This window comes from Amblyraja radiata, chromosome 3 (genome assembly GCF_010909765.2).
Source record: "Amblyraja radiata isolate CabotCenter1 chromosome 3, sAmbRad1.1.pri, whole genome shotgun sequence".
Taxonomy (NCBI): domain Eukaryota; kingdom Metazoa; phylum Chordata; class Chondrichthyes; order Rajiformes; family Rajidae; genus Amblyraja; species Amblyraja radiata.
The window spans coordinates 66,877,401-66,892,378 of record NC_045958.1 but is presented as its reverse complement, the minus strand read 5'-3'; the positions used below and the strand labels follow the sequence as shown (position 1 = coordinate 66,892,378).

The 14,978-nt window shown below is 45.2% G+C and overlaps 1 protein-coding gene across 5 annotated transcripts in view; it reads right to left on the bottom strand.

Annotated features, from left to right (window-relative positions):
• Nucleotides 1-14,978, bottom strand: part of kdm4c (lysine demethylase 4C) — a 353,632-nt gene that overhangs the window by 95,948 nt on the left and 242,706 nt on the right. For all 5 annotated transcript variants that reach the window (XM_033017965.1, XM_033017969.1, XM_033017967.1 and 2 more), the window contains one exon: nt 8,617-8,725. In XM_033017965.1, the coding sequence (XP_032873856.1) occupies nt 8,617-8,725 (109 nt within the window). The remainder of the gene's footprint in view (nt 1-8,616; nt 8,726-14,978) is intronic.

Here is a 14,978-nt window from a genome sequence, read left to right as displayed (position 1 = left end):
CAAGCTAATCAGGAAGGCCGGCTCAGTGGTCGGGGCTGAGCAACGAACGGTCCAGCAGGTGGCAGAGGCCAGAACTCTGAATAAACTAGGTTCTATAATGACCAACCCCACTCACCCACTCCATGCCCTGAAGGTGATCAAGAGCAGCATCTTCAGTCAGAGGCTGATTGCACCAATGTGCAAAACTGAGAGACATAGGAAGTCCTGTTTACTAGCTGCTATAAGATTATATAATGCGCATAAATAACTGCACTTTTTTTTTAAATTAATTGTATTTTAACTTGTATTTTAACTTGTATTTTAACTTGTTAAGTATGGAAGCCATTTGAGGAAATGTGTGGTGTTATGTCTGTCTTGAAGCTGTCGTGGCACTGTAATTTCCTGTAAAGGATTATTAAAGGTATAATCAATCAATCAATCTACATCATTGAGATGGCTTTCAAATCCCGTTCCTGGCAAAATGAAGATGCCCATCAACAACGTTAATGAAGAATATCTCCATGGAATATAATGTGGAAAATGTTACCCCTTATTACGAGAAGGTTGATTATAGGAGTGAGGCTTATTGCCATTTTAAAGGCCCTTGGTGAGACTGCACCTGGAGCATTGGCATTACCCAATAAATAATATTCTTGATAAGGAAGGACTGCAGTGAAGATAAACTACACTGACTCTAAAGTGAGAGGTTTGTTCTTTGAGGAGATATCGAATGACTGGCACTATATTCTTAAGTGTTTAGAAAGATGACAAGAGATTTTGTCAAAAATTCTTAAATGGCCTGACGAGGTAGATGCAGGAAAGATGTTTTCCACAACTAGGTCCACACATCACAGCCCAAGAATAAAGGGTGACACGTTTAAGTATGGGAGGAGAATTAATTCCTTCACTCAGAGGGGGGCGAACCTATGGAATAGAAGATTGCATTTTGAAGAGCTGTGGAAGCTCAGTTATGTTCTTTCATACCAGAGATGAATTGATTCCTGGGCATGAAAAGAGTTAAGGTAACAGTGCTGTAAAGAGGTGCTGAGGTGGAAGGTGTTGTTGAATGGCAGAGCTGGCTTGAATTACTTTTCTCATACCTATATCTAACTTTTTTACATTTAGTGTTCACCATTTTGTTAATTCTGTACAACAGTCTGAAATGTTATTCAACAAATAACCTCAGATTCAGATTTTCCCAAATAATAATATGAAAATTTCTCAAGTTCTCAACCCTATGGTTAAAATGTCAACAAGAATCAGGTAAAAATGTGTTCTAAAGAAGGTTCTCAAAACATTAACTCTGTCTCTCTATCCACAGATGCACCCTGACCTGCTGAGTGTTCATAAGATCATGTGATAGGAGCAGAATTAGGCCATTCGGCCCATCAAGTCTACTTCGCCATTCAATCATAGCTGATCTATCTCCCTCCAAACCCCATTCTCCTGCTTTCTCCCTATAACCTCTGACATCAGTAGAAATCAACAATCTATCTATTTATCTCTGCCTTAAATATATTCAATGACTGCCTCCACAGCCTTTTGTGACAAAGAATTCCACAGATTCACCACCATCTTCATCAATTGTTGCAGCTCTTTGGGAATAGTGGATTCACATCATATTGAAGGCTCAGAGGTCAGAGCATACACCTCACCACGGGACATGCTGGGAGCCACCTCACACTTTAAAGAAGCATCATAGAAAAGAAAAACTGGCTTTCCAAATAGATCTTGCTCTGAAAAGAGCCTCAAAAGCAGCTTTTTAAAAAATGTTTTGGTTTATGCTCTTCAAAATCAATGAAACAAATTGCTTCTCAGAGCATAAAAGCCTCCAAACTTTCAATACAAAATTTCACAACTATGTTGAATATTACTTGCAATTCTCACACTAACATTTTAGATAAGATGTATTTCAGGAGCATAACAAGAATCGTGCAAATACTTCAACTGAGAAAAACCTCTCAACTCAGACTGCTAGATATGTTTAGCAGAAGCTTCTTCAAAACTGGAATGTATGGTGTCGCAAGGTACTGTGATTTTTATTCAATAACAGGGATAAACTTTGGATTCAGTAGCTCTATTGTCACAGTTGTAATAACAGGGCTGCCAACATTGGGTGAGAGTTGGGAGTGAGAAATTGCGAGAGACCAAGCCTGAGGGAGCGTAGTGACTGAGTCCCCCCTCCCATTGGTAAGGAGCTTTTGCATTTTTCATCTTAAAATTGTGTAATCTGGTGCATACTGCAGCGAGTCTTTTAACTTACACTTGAATGCAATATTTATGCTTTAAATTGGATTAGCTATGAATAAGGTTAGGCTAAATTACATTCCTAATTACATTCCACAATAGAGCCAGGCTCTGATCAACAAGTGCAGCACATGAATGATCTTAGTGTACTCATGTATGGAAATCAGATTATAACCAAGCACTTGGCCCATGTTGACCAACCTGGGTCTCACTGCATACCGGGTACTACTCCTGACCCTGACTCCAGTTGCATACCTTCTCTCATTCCTGACCCCGAGTCCAGCCTTACACCTGGCCCCTTATTCTACCCTGTTTATAGCTGCTTACCTACTTAGGTTCCCAGTGCTGAACACACCCATTGTCCCAGCTTTGACTGCACACCTAGTACTATTCCAGACCAGTACTATTCTGGTTGCACACTTGGCCTTGCTCCTAGCCCTTCTGCACTGACAATATATCTGGCCCACACATAAAGCCCCCTGGACTTAACCTATTACGTTCAAGTCCACAGGTGCTTATCTAATGGGGCAATTATGGGGCAATTCACGGATCAAATTTTCTATAACAAAATTTGCTACATCCATTGGCTTCCTTGTTATCTAACATGCTAGTTACTTTGTCAAAGAAGTCATCAATTGGTTGAACACAATTTCTCATCCATAAAATTATACTCACTCAGCTGTATAAGTATTCTGTTACCATTTCCTTCATTTTCCTAACAAACTGTCCTGAAATCATTTTCACCCTTAGTATTTTCAGTATTTTGCTGTCTTCCTCTCAGTTAGGACTTTTCCAATAACTATATATTTAAGCAATAATATTCTATTTAATGTGATCTTGAGAGTACATAATATTTTCTGTTTAAGAAGGAACTGCAGATGCTGGAAAATAGAAGATAGACATAAATGCTGGAGAAACTCAGCGAGTGAGGCAGCATCTTTGGAGCTAAGGAAATAGGCAACGTTTTGGGTCGAGACCCTTCTTCAGACAGGTTTCGACCCAAAACGTCACCTATTTTCTTCGCTCCATAGATGCTGCCTCACTCACTGAGTTTCTCCAGCATTTTTGTCTACCTAATATTTTCTGTGGTATTCATAACACAACAATGATAAAAAGATTTTTGTTGTGATTGCACCTACCAACATGCATACATTATTATATTACAGTTAATATTATCGAGGGGAAATTTTTGTTCCAATGCTCCCCATTCCCAATTACTTTTACATTGAAGTGATTGTAATCCAAGTTAAGTTTAAATGGCATCAAAAAAAGAAAACCTCCAGAATGCATGATATTCATTACGTGGTTGGTTGGAGTCAGTATCAGCACAATTACTATATTAAACTTTGAATCTTCAGATGTCCTGGTTCAAGCTAAACAAAAGACAAATAATAATCTCCTCACACATTCCCCTGCAACTATCTCTGTCACTCCTTTAAAATATGCCCCTTCTTTGAACAATCTCTTAAACATCACATCTGAATCAGTTTCCATCTGATTACACTCCTTGAGGATGTTCATCCACGTGTTCAATTAATAAAACAACGAGATTGGGGACATTCCACAGATTCACAACTCTCTGGGTGAAGAAAGTTTGTCCTCATCTCAGTCCTAAATGGCCTACCCCTTATTCTTAAACTGTGACCCCTGGTTCTGAACTCCTCCAACATCGGGAACATTTTTCCTGCAGTTACAGTAAGTGAAAATCTAGCAGGCTATCAGGATGCTTTCTCCAACCACCACCATTGAAGGCCACTATCTTCCACCGCATCTACCCAGTGCTTGGTACCTACTTCCAGCAGCCACTGGTTGTCCTCCAGGATGCACCGAGCCACAACCTTGTCCATGCCAGTCACCAGGGCGAATTCGGCACACAGATTCTCACGGCAGCGGCGTAATGCTTCCGATGCCTCCGACGGCCCGGGACACTTGCACCGAGGCTGCCCCATGGCCGGAGCTGCAGCGAGCGACTCGCCAGCCTGGCAATCACTCGCCAGCCCCGGCGCCTCGATCCGCATCTGCCCCCGCCGCTGCTTCTGCTTCTATCCCTCCCTCCACCTGGCTCTCCAACACCCGTGGCCCATGCCGTTGATATTAGTTTTGAAATTCTGTGATCAGTGTGAGAATTGGGCGAAATGCGTGAGTCTCATGATCAATGCATGAGAGTTGGCAGCTCTATAATAATTCCATTGATCATAGAACAGTACAGCGCAATAATAGGATCTTCGGCCCACTATGGCTGTGCTGAATGCAATCCAAAGAACAACTGTTACCTGCCTTCAATAATCCATCTCCCTATAATCCTTGCACAGGCATGTGCCTATCCAAAAATCTCTGAAATGCCACTATCGGATCTGAGTAAAAGAGCTTGCCCTGCAAATCTATCTATATTACTACAACTGTGTGTGTGTGTGTGTGTGTGTGTGTGTGTGCGTGCGTGCGTGCGTGCGTGTGTACAATCTGGGCACAATCTGGGTAATTCCTATTTTCTTCCAAACGCTAGGCCACAGCCTTCCCATTTTCTCACATCCTACTAACATTTCTCCCTGGGGGTAATAACCATCTTCCCATTGCATTTCCACCTATATTTCTGAACTTTTTGACTCGAAATTTTTTTAAAAAGCCCATTTTGAGAAAAAAAAAATCGGAGTAACGTCACAATGCACTCGCAAGGCAGGACGGGACACTCCGGGAGGGAGACACACTCCAGCGTCATGGTGAACAAGGAGTGGCGGTCTAGCCCCCTGCCCTGCAGCCGCCCGGTGCCTGGTGGGGAGGCTGCTGTCGCGGGCCGATCCGACGATTGGGCCTGGGCTGGAGTGAGGGCCGAGCCCGGGGCTTGGGATGGGGCCATAACCGGGGCCAATAAAGAAGCCGCCGGTGGAACCAAGGATGAGCCTGGGTCCAGAGTCAGAACCTGCACTGGATCCTGGGTGAAGTCAGAACCTGCACTGGAGCCCAAGCGGCAGCCGAGCTGACGGCTGGAGGCTGCCGCTGGAACCCAGGACGAGCCTGGATCTACAGCCAGGGCCGGGTCGAGTACGAGAACCAGGCCCTGGCACTGCTCTACGACCTGGGTAGGTCCTGGGGCAGGGAATGGGAGTGAGGGGAGGAGGATGTGGGAAATGAGGAGGAGGGAGATGGGGTGGGGAGTGGGGTGTAGTGGGAGGTGGGGGGGGGGGAGTGGAGGAGGGAGATGGGGAGGGGTGGAGGAGGGAGATGCCCCCTCCCTATCTACCCTCACTCCCACCCTCTCTACCCCTCCCTCTCTACCCCCCTCCCTATCCCTCTCTACCCTCCCTCCCCCCCACTCTACCCCCTTCCCTCTCCTACCCCCTCCATCTCCCTCTACCCCCACCCACTATGCCCCTCTCCCTCCTCTACCCCCCCTCCCCTCCCTCTACCCTCCCTCTCCTCCCCCTCCCTCTCTGTACCCCATCCCCCTCCCTCTCTGCCCTCCTCCCTCTCTGCCCTCCTCCCTCTCTGCCGTCCTCCCTCTCTACCCCCTCCCTCTCTACCCCCATCCCTCTCTAGGGATTGACGATGGAGGGTGAAGAGGAGGAGGAGGGAGTGCTGGGGGATGAGGAGAAATGAGCCGTGCCTGCGCAGTTGGGGGCTATGCGTGAGTGGTGCAATATTGCGTGAGGAAACGGCTTGCTTCTGGGAAACAGGTGAGTGGTGGAATCTTGCGTTGGGGGAGCAGACCCAACGGGTCTGCACTTGGTCTAGTCGCCATTAAAACTCGCCCCTCTCTCCTCCAATATTTGATTTTGCCATAGTTTACAGTTTAGTATATTGTCAAGTGTACTGAAGTACAGTGAAAAGCATTTGTTGTGTGCCATCCAGTCAGCGGAAAGACACTACATGATTACAATTGAGCCATTTACAGTGTATAGATACATGATAAGGGAATAATGTTTAGTGCAAGGTACAGCCAGCAAAGTCCGATCAAGGATAGTCCGAGGATCAAAGGTTCTGACTGTCTACATTGCCCATGCCTCTCATAATTTTATATACTTCTATCAGGTCTCTCCTAAACCTCCAGCATTCCAGAGAAAATAATCCAAGTCTGTCCAACCAGTTCCTGTAGCTAATACCCCCCAATCCAGGTAGAATTCTGGTAAACCTCTCGAGCACAAATCTTTTTCTAAAATTAAATTTTGCAATATCTTCAAGTTCAAGTGAGTTTATTGTCATGTGTCCCTGTATAGGACAATGAAATTCTTGCTTTGCTTAAGCACACAGAAAATAGTAGGCATTTACTACAAAACAGATAAATGTGTCCATATACCATGATATAAATATATACACACATGAATAAATAAACTGGTAGTGCAAATAACAGAAAGTGGTTGCTAATAATCAGAGTTTTGTCCGAGCCAGGTTTAATAGCCTGATGGCTGAGGGGAAGTAGCTATTCTTGAACCTGGTTGTTGCAGTCTTCAGGCTCCTGTACCTTCTACCTGAGGGTAGCAGGGAGATGAGTGTGTGGCCAGGATGGTGTGGGTCTTTGATGATACTGCCAGCCTTTTTGAGGCAGCGACTGCGATAAATCCCCTCGATGGAAGGAAGGTCAAAGCCGATGATGGACTGGGCAGTGTTTACTTTAATTAGTACTACTGGTGTAGAGACTCATTTTCAACATTGTTTGCAGGAAAGAAACTAGTTAGTTAGGTTGGCTCATGTCTAACTTCAATTTCAAATGGGAAAACATAGGTATATTGCACCTAACGTGGTCTACACTGGGACAAAAACTAAGCAGCACCACTATATATCCACTTCAAAACTCAAAAAATACTTACTGAGTAAAGTAAAAAGTAGATTTTCATTTAGAAGGATTAGAATCGAGATTAAAGGGTGGTACAGTGGCACAGCGGCAGAGTTGCTGTCTTACAGCGATAGAGACCCAGGATCGATCCTGACTACAGGTGCTGTCTGTACAGAGTTTGTACGTTCTCCCTGTCACCGGGTGGGTTTTCCCCCTGTGCTCCGTTTCCTCCCACACTCCAAAGATGTACAGCTTTGTAGGTTAATTGCCTTCTGTAAATTGTCTCTAGTGTGTAGGATAGTACAAGTGTACAGGGTGATCACTGGTTGACACGGACTCAGTGGGCCGAAGGGCATGTTTCCACGCTGTATCTCTAAACTAAAACATATTTAAAAGTAACAGATAATGCATGAAATATTTGTGTGGTATCACTTAGCTGTAATTGGGAGCCTAGCTACTTCAACCTCCCATACCACTAGGGCACCTATTTGTGGTTTGGGACGGACCTGCCAGTAATGAACCTTAACCCTAAGAAACCATGCGACAAGCCAGGCTCTGTGATTAAGCATAAAGTTGTTGCATATTGTCGATGACAAATTCCTCAGCCTGACTGTAAAAGGATGTTATAGCAAAGCTAAATGATTTTGTTGACTTAATTTTAAGTGCACATTGTATCCAAAATACAAATTCACTGAACACTTTTAAATATTTGAATATCTTAAATCAGGTTACAATTGTGATGACATGGACACTCTTTCTATGTAAAAGTATTTAGAAGCGAGGCAAAACAATTTTTTAAAGAAGATTTTTGTCAAAACTCGACATCAACATTAATTTAATTGACTTCTGAATTTACAGGCTTAAATAGATACTTATTCATGGGAGTATGGGAGCTGTGGGGACCAGTTTTGGTCTCCTAATCTGAGGAAGGACATTATTGCCATAGAGGGAGTGCAGAGAAGGTTCACCAGACTGATTCCTGGGATGTCAGGACTGTCTTATGAAGAAAGACTGGATAGACTTGGTTTATACTCTCTAGAATTTAGGAGATTGAGAGGGGATCTTATAGAAACTTACAAAATTCTTAAGGGGTTGGACAGGCTAGATGCAGGGAGATTGTTGGGGAAGTCCAGGACAAGGGGTCACAGCTTAAGGATAAGGGGGAAATCCATTAAAACCGAGATGAGAAAAACTTTTTTCACACAGAGAGTGGTGAATCTCTGGAACTCTCTGCCACAGAGGGTAGTTGAGGCCAGTTCATTGGCTATATTTATGAGGGAGTTAGATGTGGCCCTTGTGGCTAAGGGGATCAGAGGGTATGGAGAGAAGGCAGGTACGGGATACTGAGTTGGATGATCAGCCATGATCATATTGAATGGCGGTGCAGGCTCGAAGGGCCGAATGGCCTACTCCTGCACCTAATTTCTATGTTTCTATGAATCATGGGGTCCTCTAAAACACCACAGTAGAAAAATGAAATATGATGGGCGGTCCTTAAAAAAATTCAGGTAAGGCACAACAGGGCAATATCATCATATCTGGAAACAGTCTTTTTGGAATTGAATACAAGCTGCTCACAAGTTCAACGACTGAGGAATAATGAAACAATTCTGCATACTTACAAGCTTCAACCTTTGCAAAGATATCCTGGTAACATCCACTGGACTGCGGTCGGCGACATTCACAAACCTTGCTTCTGGAATCGCTACAGCACACATCACGTGAGCCCACCTAAACAATACAAGAGAAAATCTGAAAAATGCAGGGATGCACAAAAGAATACTGATGACAGCGACTCATTTTTCTGATCTATCACTCTCGATGTTCCAAATTTGGCACCAGAGTAATTTTTAAGAATGTTGGCCTGTCAAATCTACATACCACTTGAATCTATTTTGATTTCATACGCAAATTGATTGCATAAGAGAGTGAAACCTTTTTATTCCACTCTGTCAATTCATCTAATTTCCAAGTCTATCCATGTACTAAAGGAGGAAGGTCAACAATAAATTATTAGCTTCGTTATATAGAGGATATGTCACTGCTGAAAGTAAATTATGGCAGTTCTTTCACTTATGAAAGAAAGACTCATAATTCATGAATGTCACAGGTTAGAGAGATTTATGATGGTCATTTCACAAATGAAAGAACGCACGGAACTCATCATTACCAGTGAACTCAACTGTTTATTCTATGGACATCATGCCTTTGAAAGAGTTCAGGAACACAAACGCTGGGGATTATTGTTGATGAGTATTCCCCTTTCTCCTCACATTGCTTTGCATTAATTTATTCCTTAAATCAACAATTATCATTTTAGTTTAGTTTAGTTTAGAGATACAGAGCAGAAACAGGCCCTTGAGCACACCAAGTTCACTCCGACCAGCGATCCTAATGGGCCTGTCCTACTTAGACGATTTTTCAGCGGACTGAAAAACCGGGAACTGGAACGGCGACTGTCAGAGCGGAACACACACACACACAAACACATTGCAAAGGCGGGGGTAGGGCAAGCGAGGGGAGCGCTGTCTGAAATTTACACGTTGCAAAGCCAGGGTGATACAGACACACACCGCGTTGAACAGGAAGGTTGGTGATGTAATTAAGATGGCTAGCACAGTGTACGATAAGTCCTTTAAAAGTGGGGGGGAGAGGCGGGCGGGGCGGGGTGGGTGTGGGGGGGTGCGGGGGAGAAGGGGGGAGAAGGAGGGAGAAGGAGTGAAGCCAACTTAAGAAGCCAGACAACTTTAAATGAGCCAGAAATACACAGCTGTTAAGTTTGGCAGACATTTAACATTACCGGGTAGTTATCCTTGGTCCTGCTTACGTTTTTTTCCCCAATGAGCCGATGAAAATGACCCGTCAGCAAAGGCGATTAACTAAAACTACATACAACTACTTCGACTACCTACAACTACATGGCGACCCCATTACAACTGCACCTACGACTACAGGATTGTCGATTATCTCCATGGTGACCAATTTTTGGTCGCCGCAAATTTTTCAACAAGTTGAAAAATTTGCGGCGACCATACTGAGGCCGCGACTAGTTCCCAGAATGTGGGAACTCCTTGCGACCATGAAGGAGAGTCACCAGAGACCACCAGCGAACATGTGGCGAGCACAGAGTCTCCTGCACTCACCTAAAAGTCGCCTAGACAGACCTATTACGTTATCCTACACATACTAGGGAAAATTTACAATTACACCGAGCCAATTAACCTACAAACCTGTATGTCTTTGGTGTGTGGGAGGAAACCAAAGTTCCCGGAGAAAGCCCTTGCATGTCACAGGGAGAACATACACACTCTGTACAGACAAGCACCAGTAGTCAGAATCGAACCCGGGACTCTGGCTCTGTAAGACAGCACTGTGCCACCGTGGATTTGCCAGGAAGAAAAAGAAAAACATACACACAAGCAATGAGGATATACAAGAGCCCCCGTAATTTTTTTTTAGCATGTAAATAAGAGTTTCTGTGGTTATTATTAGGTTGTGATAGATTCAGCATTTAAACATTCAATTCAAGCAATTTAAAGATTGGCATCTTGCCAAAAAGCTTACTGTTTAAATCTGTTTTATTACCAGAGACATGAACAAATGTCCTCATCTCAATATTTAGTGTCATCACTGCCAACCTGAGTAATCTCCATTGCATCTTCCAACTTTCCCCATGTAGATAAACCAGAAGCATTAACTATGAATTGATAAAACTTTGGATGGTTGAAGATCATTAGTGAAAAGAGCCAACTGGGAAAATTAGTCAAACCCCTCTAATTTGTTTCACTATAGCTGATGCAAGCCAAAAATGTATAAGTCCCCTGATTGCAAATAAAAGGCGGTGTCTGGAAATCGAATTCTCTGGAGATCCAGAGAACTTGTGATATGCAAATTGATGGTCAACCTTTCAGTATCACAACAGTGGCTTATTTTTTTTAGGAAAAAAAAGTAATTGGCTGTAATAACTTTGGAGGGTTATATATTGTGAAATACATCATATAAATGCCAAAACACCATGTACCATTCAGTTTTGTTGTTAATGCACAAGCAGCTCTCACAGCCCAACAAAGTCGCCTGGAAAGCAAACTGAAAAGTGGATAAAGTAGTATTGCTACAGCCGATGTGGAGCTTGGAATGCATTTGGGAAAAGCAGTGGAGTCTGCGGAATGAACTGCTCTGGGAATGGCATTTATCTATCTATCTATCGATCTATCTATATATCTATCTATATTACTAAAAGTCTGATCTTGACCACTTCATGTGGTGGTGGTGGTGGTGGTTGGTTCGAAATAGAGCATCGCAAATGGTTATTGTTGGTGGTGGTGGTTGGTTCGAAATAAAGCACAGCAAATGGTTGTTGGTGGTGGTGGTTGGTTTGAAATAAAGCACAGAATTAAAAGACGAAACGTGACAACTTCCTGTTTGCACTGTATATTGATTTTAGATAAAACACTACCACTTACGGATGTGATTTTTGGTCATCTTACTCAGTCCCCCTCCACTCATCAGGTGCAGAGGATTCTTCCCATCAATGAAAAATAAAAGTGTTATTAGTATTTTTAAAATGTTGAGAATCCCTCTCCTGTCAATCACGCCATGAAGGCCACGCCCCTTCCAGTGGGAAGGGGGAGGGATTATAAAACCAGGAAATGTGGTTGTGGCTCAGTCTCTGCAAGATGAGGGAGGGAGAGGTCACGACTCAACTGAACACACTGAATGTCTACTGAAATGTGTGTGTGTGGTGTTTATGTTGTGTTTTGTGTGGTTTTATGGTTAGGCTGTGGGCCGAGGAGCTTTTTTGTGCAGTTTCGTGACCCAACACGGAACTACATGAAGTTTTCACATATTGTGTAAAAATATTATATAAATCATCCCTGAAACTCGTCAAGAACAAAACTTGCACATTTTTAAACAACTTGCAAATTAGAGAAAAAACAGAAAATTTCGGGTATTTTTAGTTCAATTTAAGCACGTTTGACATTGAGTCAGACGCCAAGTGGCCAATCACGCGCTTTGTTTCAGGCTAGCTAGGCAGGGAGCACACAACATGGCTGAGAGTACTTCCACTGATGCCTGTTTTATTGGTGATTCCGATGAAGGTACTTTGTAGTTCTGTGGAATATATGTCGTGGAAACTTGCAGCAGGGTAATTGAATTTAGTGAGAAAAGCATTAATTAGCATGTGTGCAGCTAAATGGATAGAAGTGGAACAAAGCCTTGAAAGCAAAGTCCCTGCTGAGGTGCTGCAGTCAAACTTTGTGAATCAACTGGAACTGAAAGGTAAGATCTAAAGTCTGAATTTATGAAAATTAATCTGTGTGGACTTTAATTAATTTAATTGTACCCTTTTATAATGTGAAAAAATTAGATTTGGAGGAAGTACATTCACTCATTCACTCATTCATTCACTCACTCACTCATTCACTCATTCACTCACTCGCCTTGCACCCTGCTTGAACTGGTACGAAACTGCACTTGAATTTGGTGGCCTTGCACCCTGTTTGAAATGGAATTTCAAGGAATAGCCGTGAGTCAACTGTCAGCCCACCAGTCGTGAGTGAGCTGCCAGCACATCAGGCTTGAGTGACTGAGCTGCCACCCCAAGAATCCATTTGGCCCACAATGTCCATACTAGCCCTCTGGAAACCAGTCCCTTCAGCCCACAACACCCATACTATAGCTCCAGAAAGCCCCCCCCCCCCCAACCACAGGCCACCAATATTGGAATTGGTGGAGAGGTGGAATATTGCGTTGGGGGAACCAGCCCTCTCGTGTGAACATGGGACCCAATGGGTCCCACTTAGTCTAGTATATTACTAAAACTCTCATCTTGTTTGTTTCTATGTCTGTCTGTCTGTCTGTCTGTGTGTCTGTGATGTCCTGAATTACGCCAAAACGGTACACGATAGTGCTACATTGTCCTATGGTGTGTAGTATCAAATTTCGTTCTAATTGATGGTATGTTTTACAAGTTATTCACATTTTAAATTTTACAAAACCCAGTTTGAGAAAAATCATTTGAACTTGCACTGGCAGTTAGCAGCTACGACGTCACAATGGGATCTCATTTACATAAACTGCCCATCGGCAGTGATCCACCTCACAATTACATCTCATTTACATTTTTAAAAACAGCTGCTTCCACCTCACAAAGACGTTAAGGGGGGAAGGGAGGGGAGAGGGGTTATGGAGGGAGGGAGGGAGTGACTGAGGGTAGGGGAAAGGAGAGAGACGGAGAGGTGAGGGAGGGAATGGGGTAGGGGAGGAGGAGGGGAAAGAAGAGGGAGGGTGAAGAGGAGAGGGAGAGAGTGATGGGGATGAGGGGTAATGGAGGAGGATAGGAGTAGGAAGAGGGATGGCGAGGCACACTTGGGGTGGGTTACTGTGACTTGCGTCACGAAGGGGATCTCTGGTGTCACAACGGGAACCCATCAGCAGCGTCGGCGCAGTTGGGGGCTATGGGTGAGTGGCGGAATATTGTGTTCGGTGACCAGTCGTCCCGTGTGACAGGGACCCAATGGGTCCCACTGGGTCTGTCTGTCTGTCTGCCAGTCTGTCCGCCCGTCCGCCCGTCTGTCTGTCTGTCTGTCTATCTTTAAACCTCTGTGGCTGGGTGTGTGTGTGTGTTTCTGCCTGGCTGTCTTGTGGGTGCCACATTCGGCCATTGATTCCATGTTACGCCAGCACTCCGTCATTAAACTCCGTCATTTTTTCCATGCCGCTAGCTCATTCATTTTACATCCGATTTTGCACTCCTCAAAACATTTTTCTTTTTATGTACCCATTTTTTAATAAAATCATACCCCCCCCGCCCACTCACTCATTTTGTCGCCTCCTGCTGGCGCCCGTCTCTCGCCTCAAAGACGCCATTTCAAAACAGCCGAAAGAAGCCGCCCCACGACCGCCAGCTGTCTCCCACCTCTCTCTGTCTCTGCCCTCTCTGTCTCTCTCTCTCTCTCTCTCTCTCTCTCTCTCCCTCTCCCTCTCCCTCTCCGGAGACTGCCGCTGGTGGCAGTGGTCGTGGTGGTGGTGGTCGGAGGGGCCGTAGGCGCAGATTGGCAGCCACGCTTCCGTCAGTCTGCCCCAGGGCAGCTGTGGCTACAGAAGTAGCTTACTAGCCCTCTGGAAACCAGTCCCTTCAGCCCACAACCGAGTGTGACTGAGGAGTGAATGAATAATTCGATGTAAAGCGCCTTGAGTATTAGAAAGGCGCTATATAAATCCCATCCATTATTATTATTATTAAGCCCGGTTCTACGACCGCCCGCCCGCCGCCTCGCTCGGCATCCTCAGGTCTATCCCCGCCCTTGGCCCGAGGCTGCTGCCTGGGCTCGAGCACAGTCTGGAGCTGGAGTGAGCGCACGCTCCAAACCCAGCCCCCCCCCTCCTTCACCTCTCTCCCCCATTCTCTCCCTCTCGCCCTCTACCCGCAGACAGAGCAGAACGCCGGCTGTTGCCAGATAGGCGCTGCTGGACTCCAGCCCGCCCGCCTGCCCTTACACTCCAACCACCCTCCCCACCCCATTCTCAAAATGCTCTGCAGATCGGGAGGTCACCGGAGGTCACAGCCGGTCACCGGCTTGAACATGGCAGCAGCAGTTAATGGCGCGCGGGGCATTACTCCCTCTGGAAAAACTGAAATTCCTCCGTTGATCGCAGGCCCCGTCCGACCGGCCTGCTCACCGAGTTCAGGTCTGCCCTCTACCTCTCTCTCCCCCACCTCTCTCTCTCTCTCTCTCCCCACCTCTCCCTCTCCCCCCCCCCTCCCCCCTCCCTCCACCCACCCGTCCCCATCTCCCCCATCTCCCCCCTCCCTCCCCCCCCCTCCCTCCCTCCCCCCCCTCCCTCCCCCCTCTCCCCTCCCCCCACTCCCTCTCTAGATGCGCCTGCGAGTTGGGGGCTATGTGTCAGTAGATAGGGCGATTATGGGGTAAAAGGAGCAAATTAATAATATTAATATATTAACAAGGGGGGTAGTTACTGT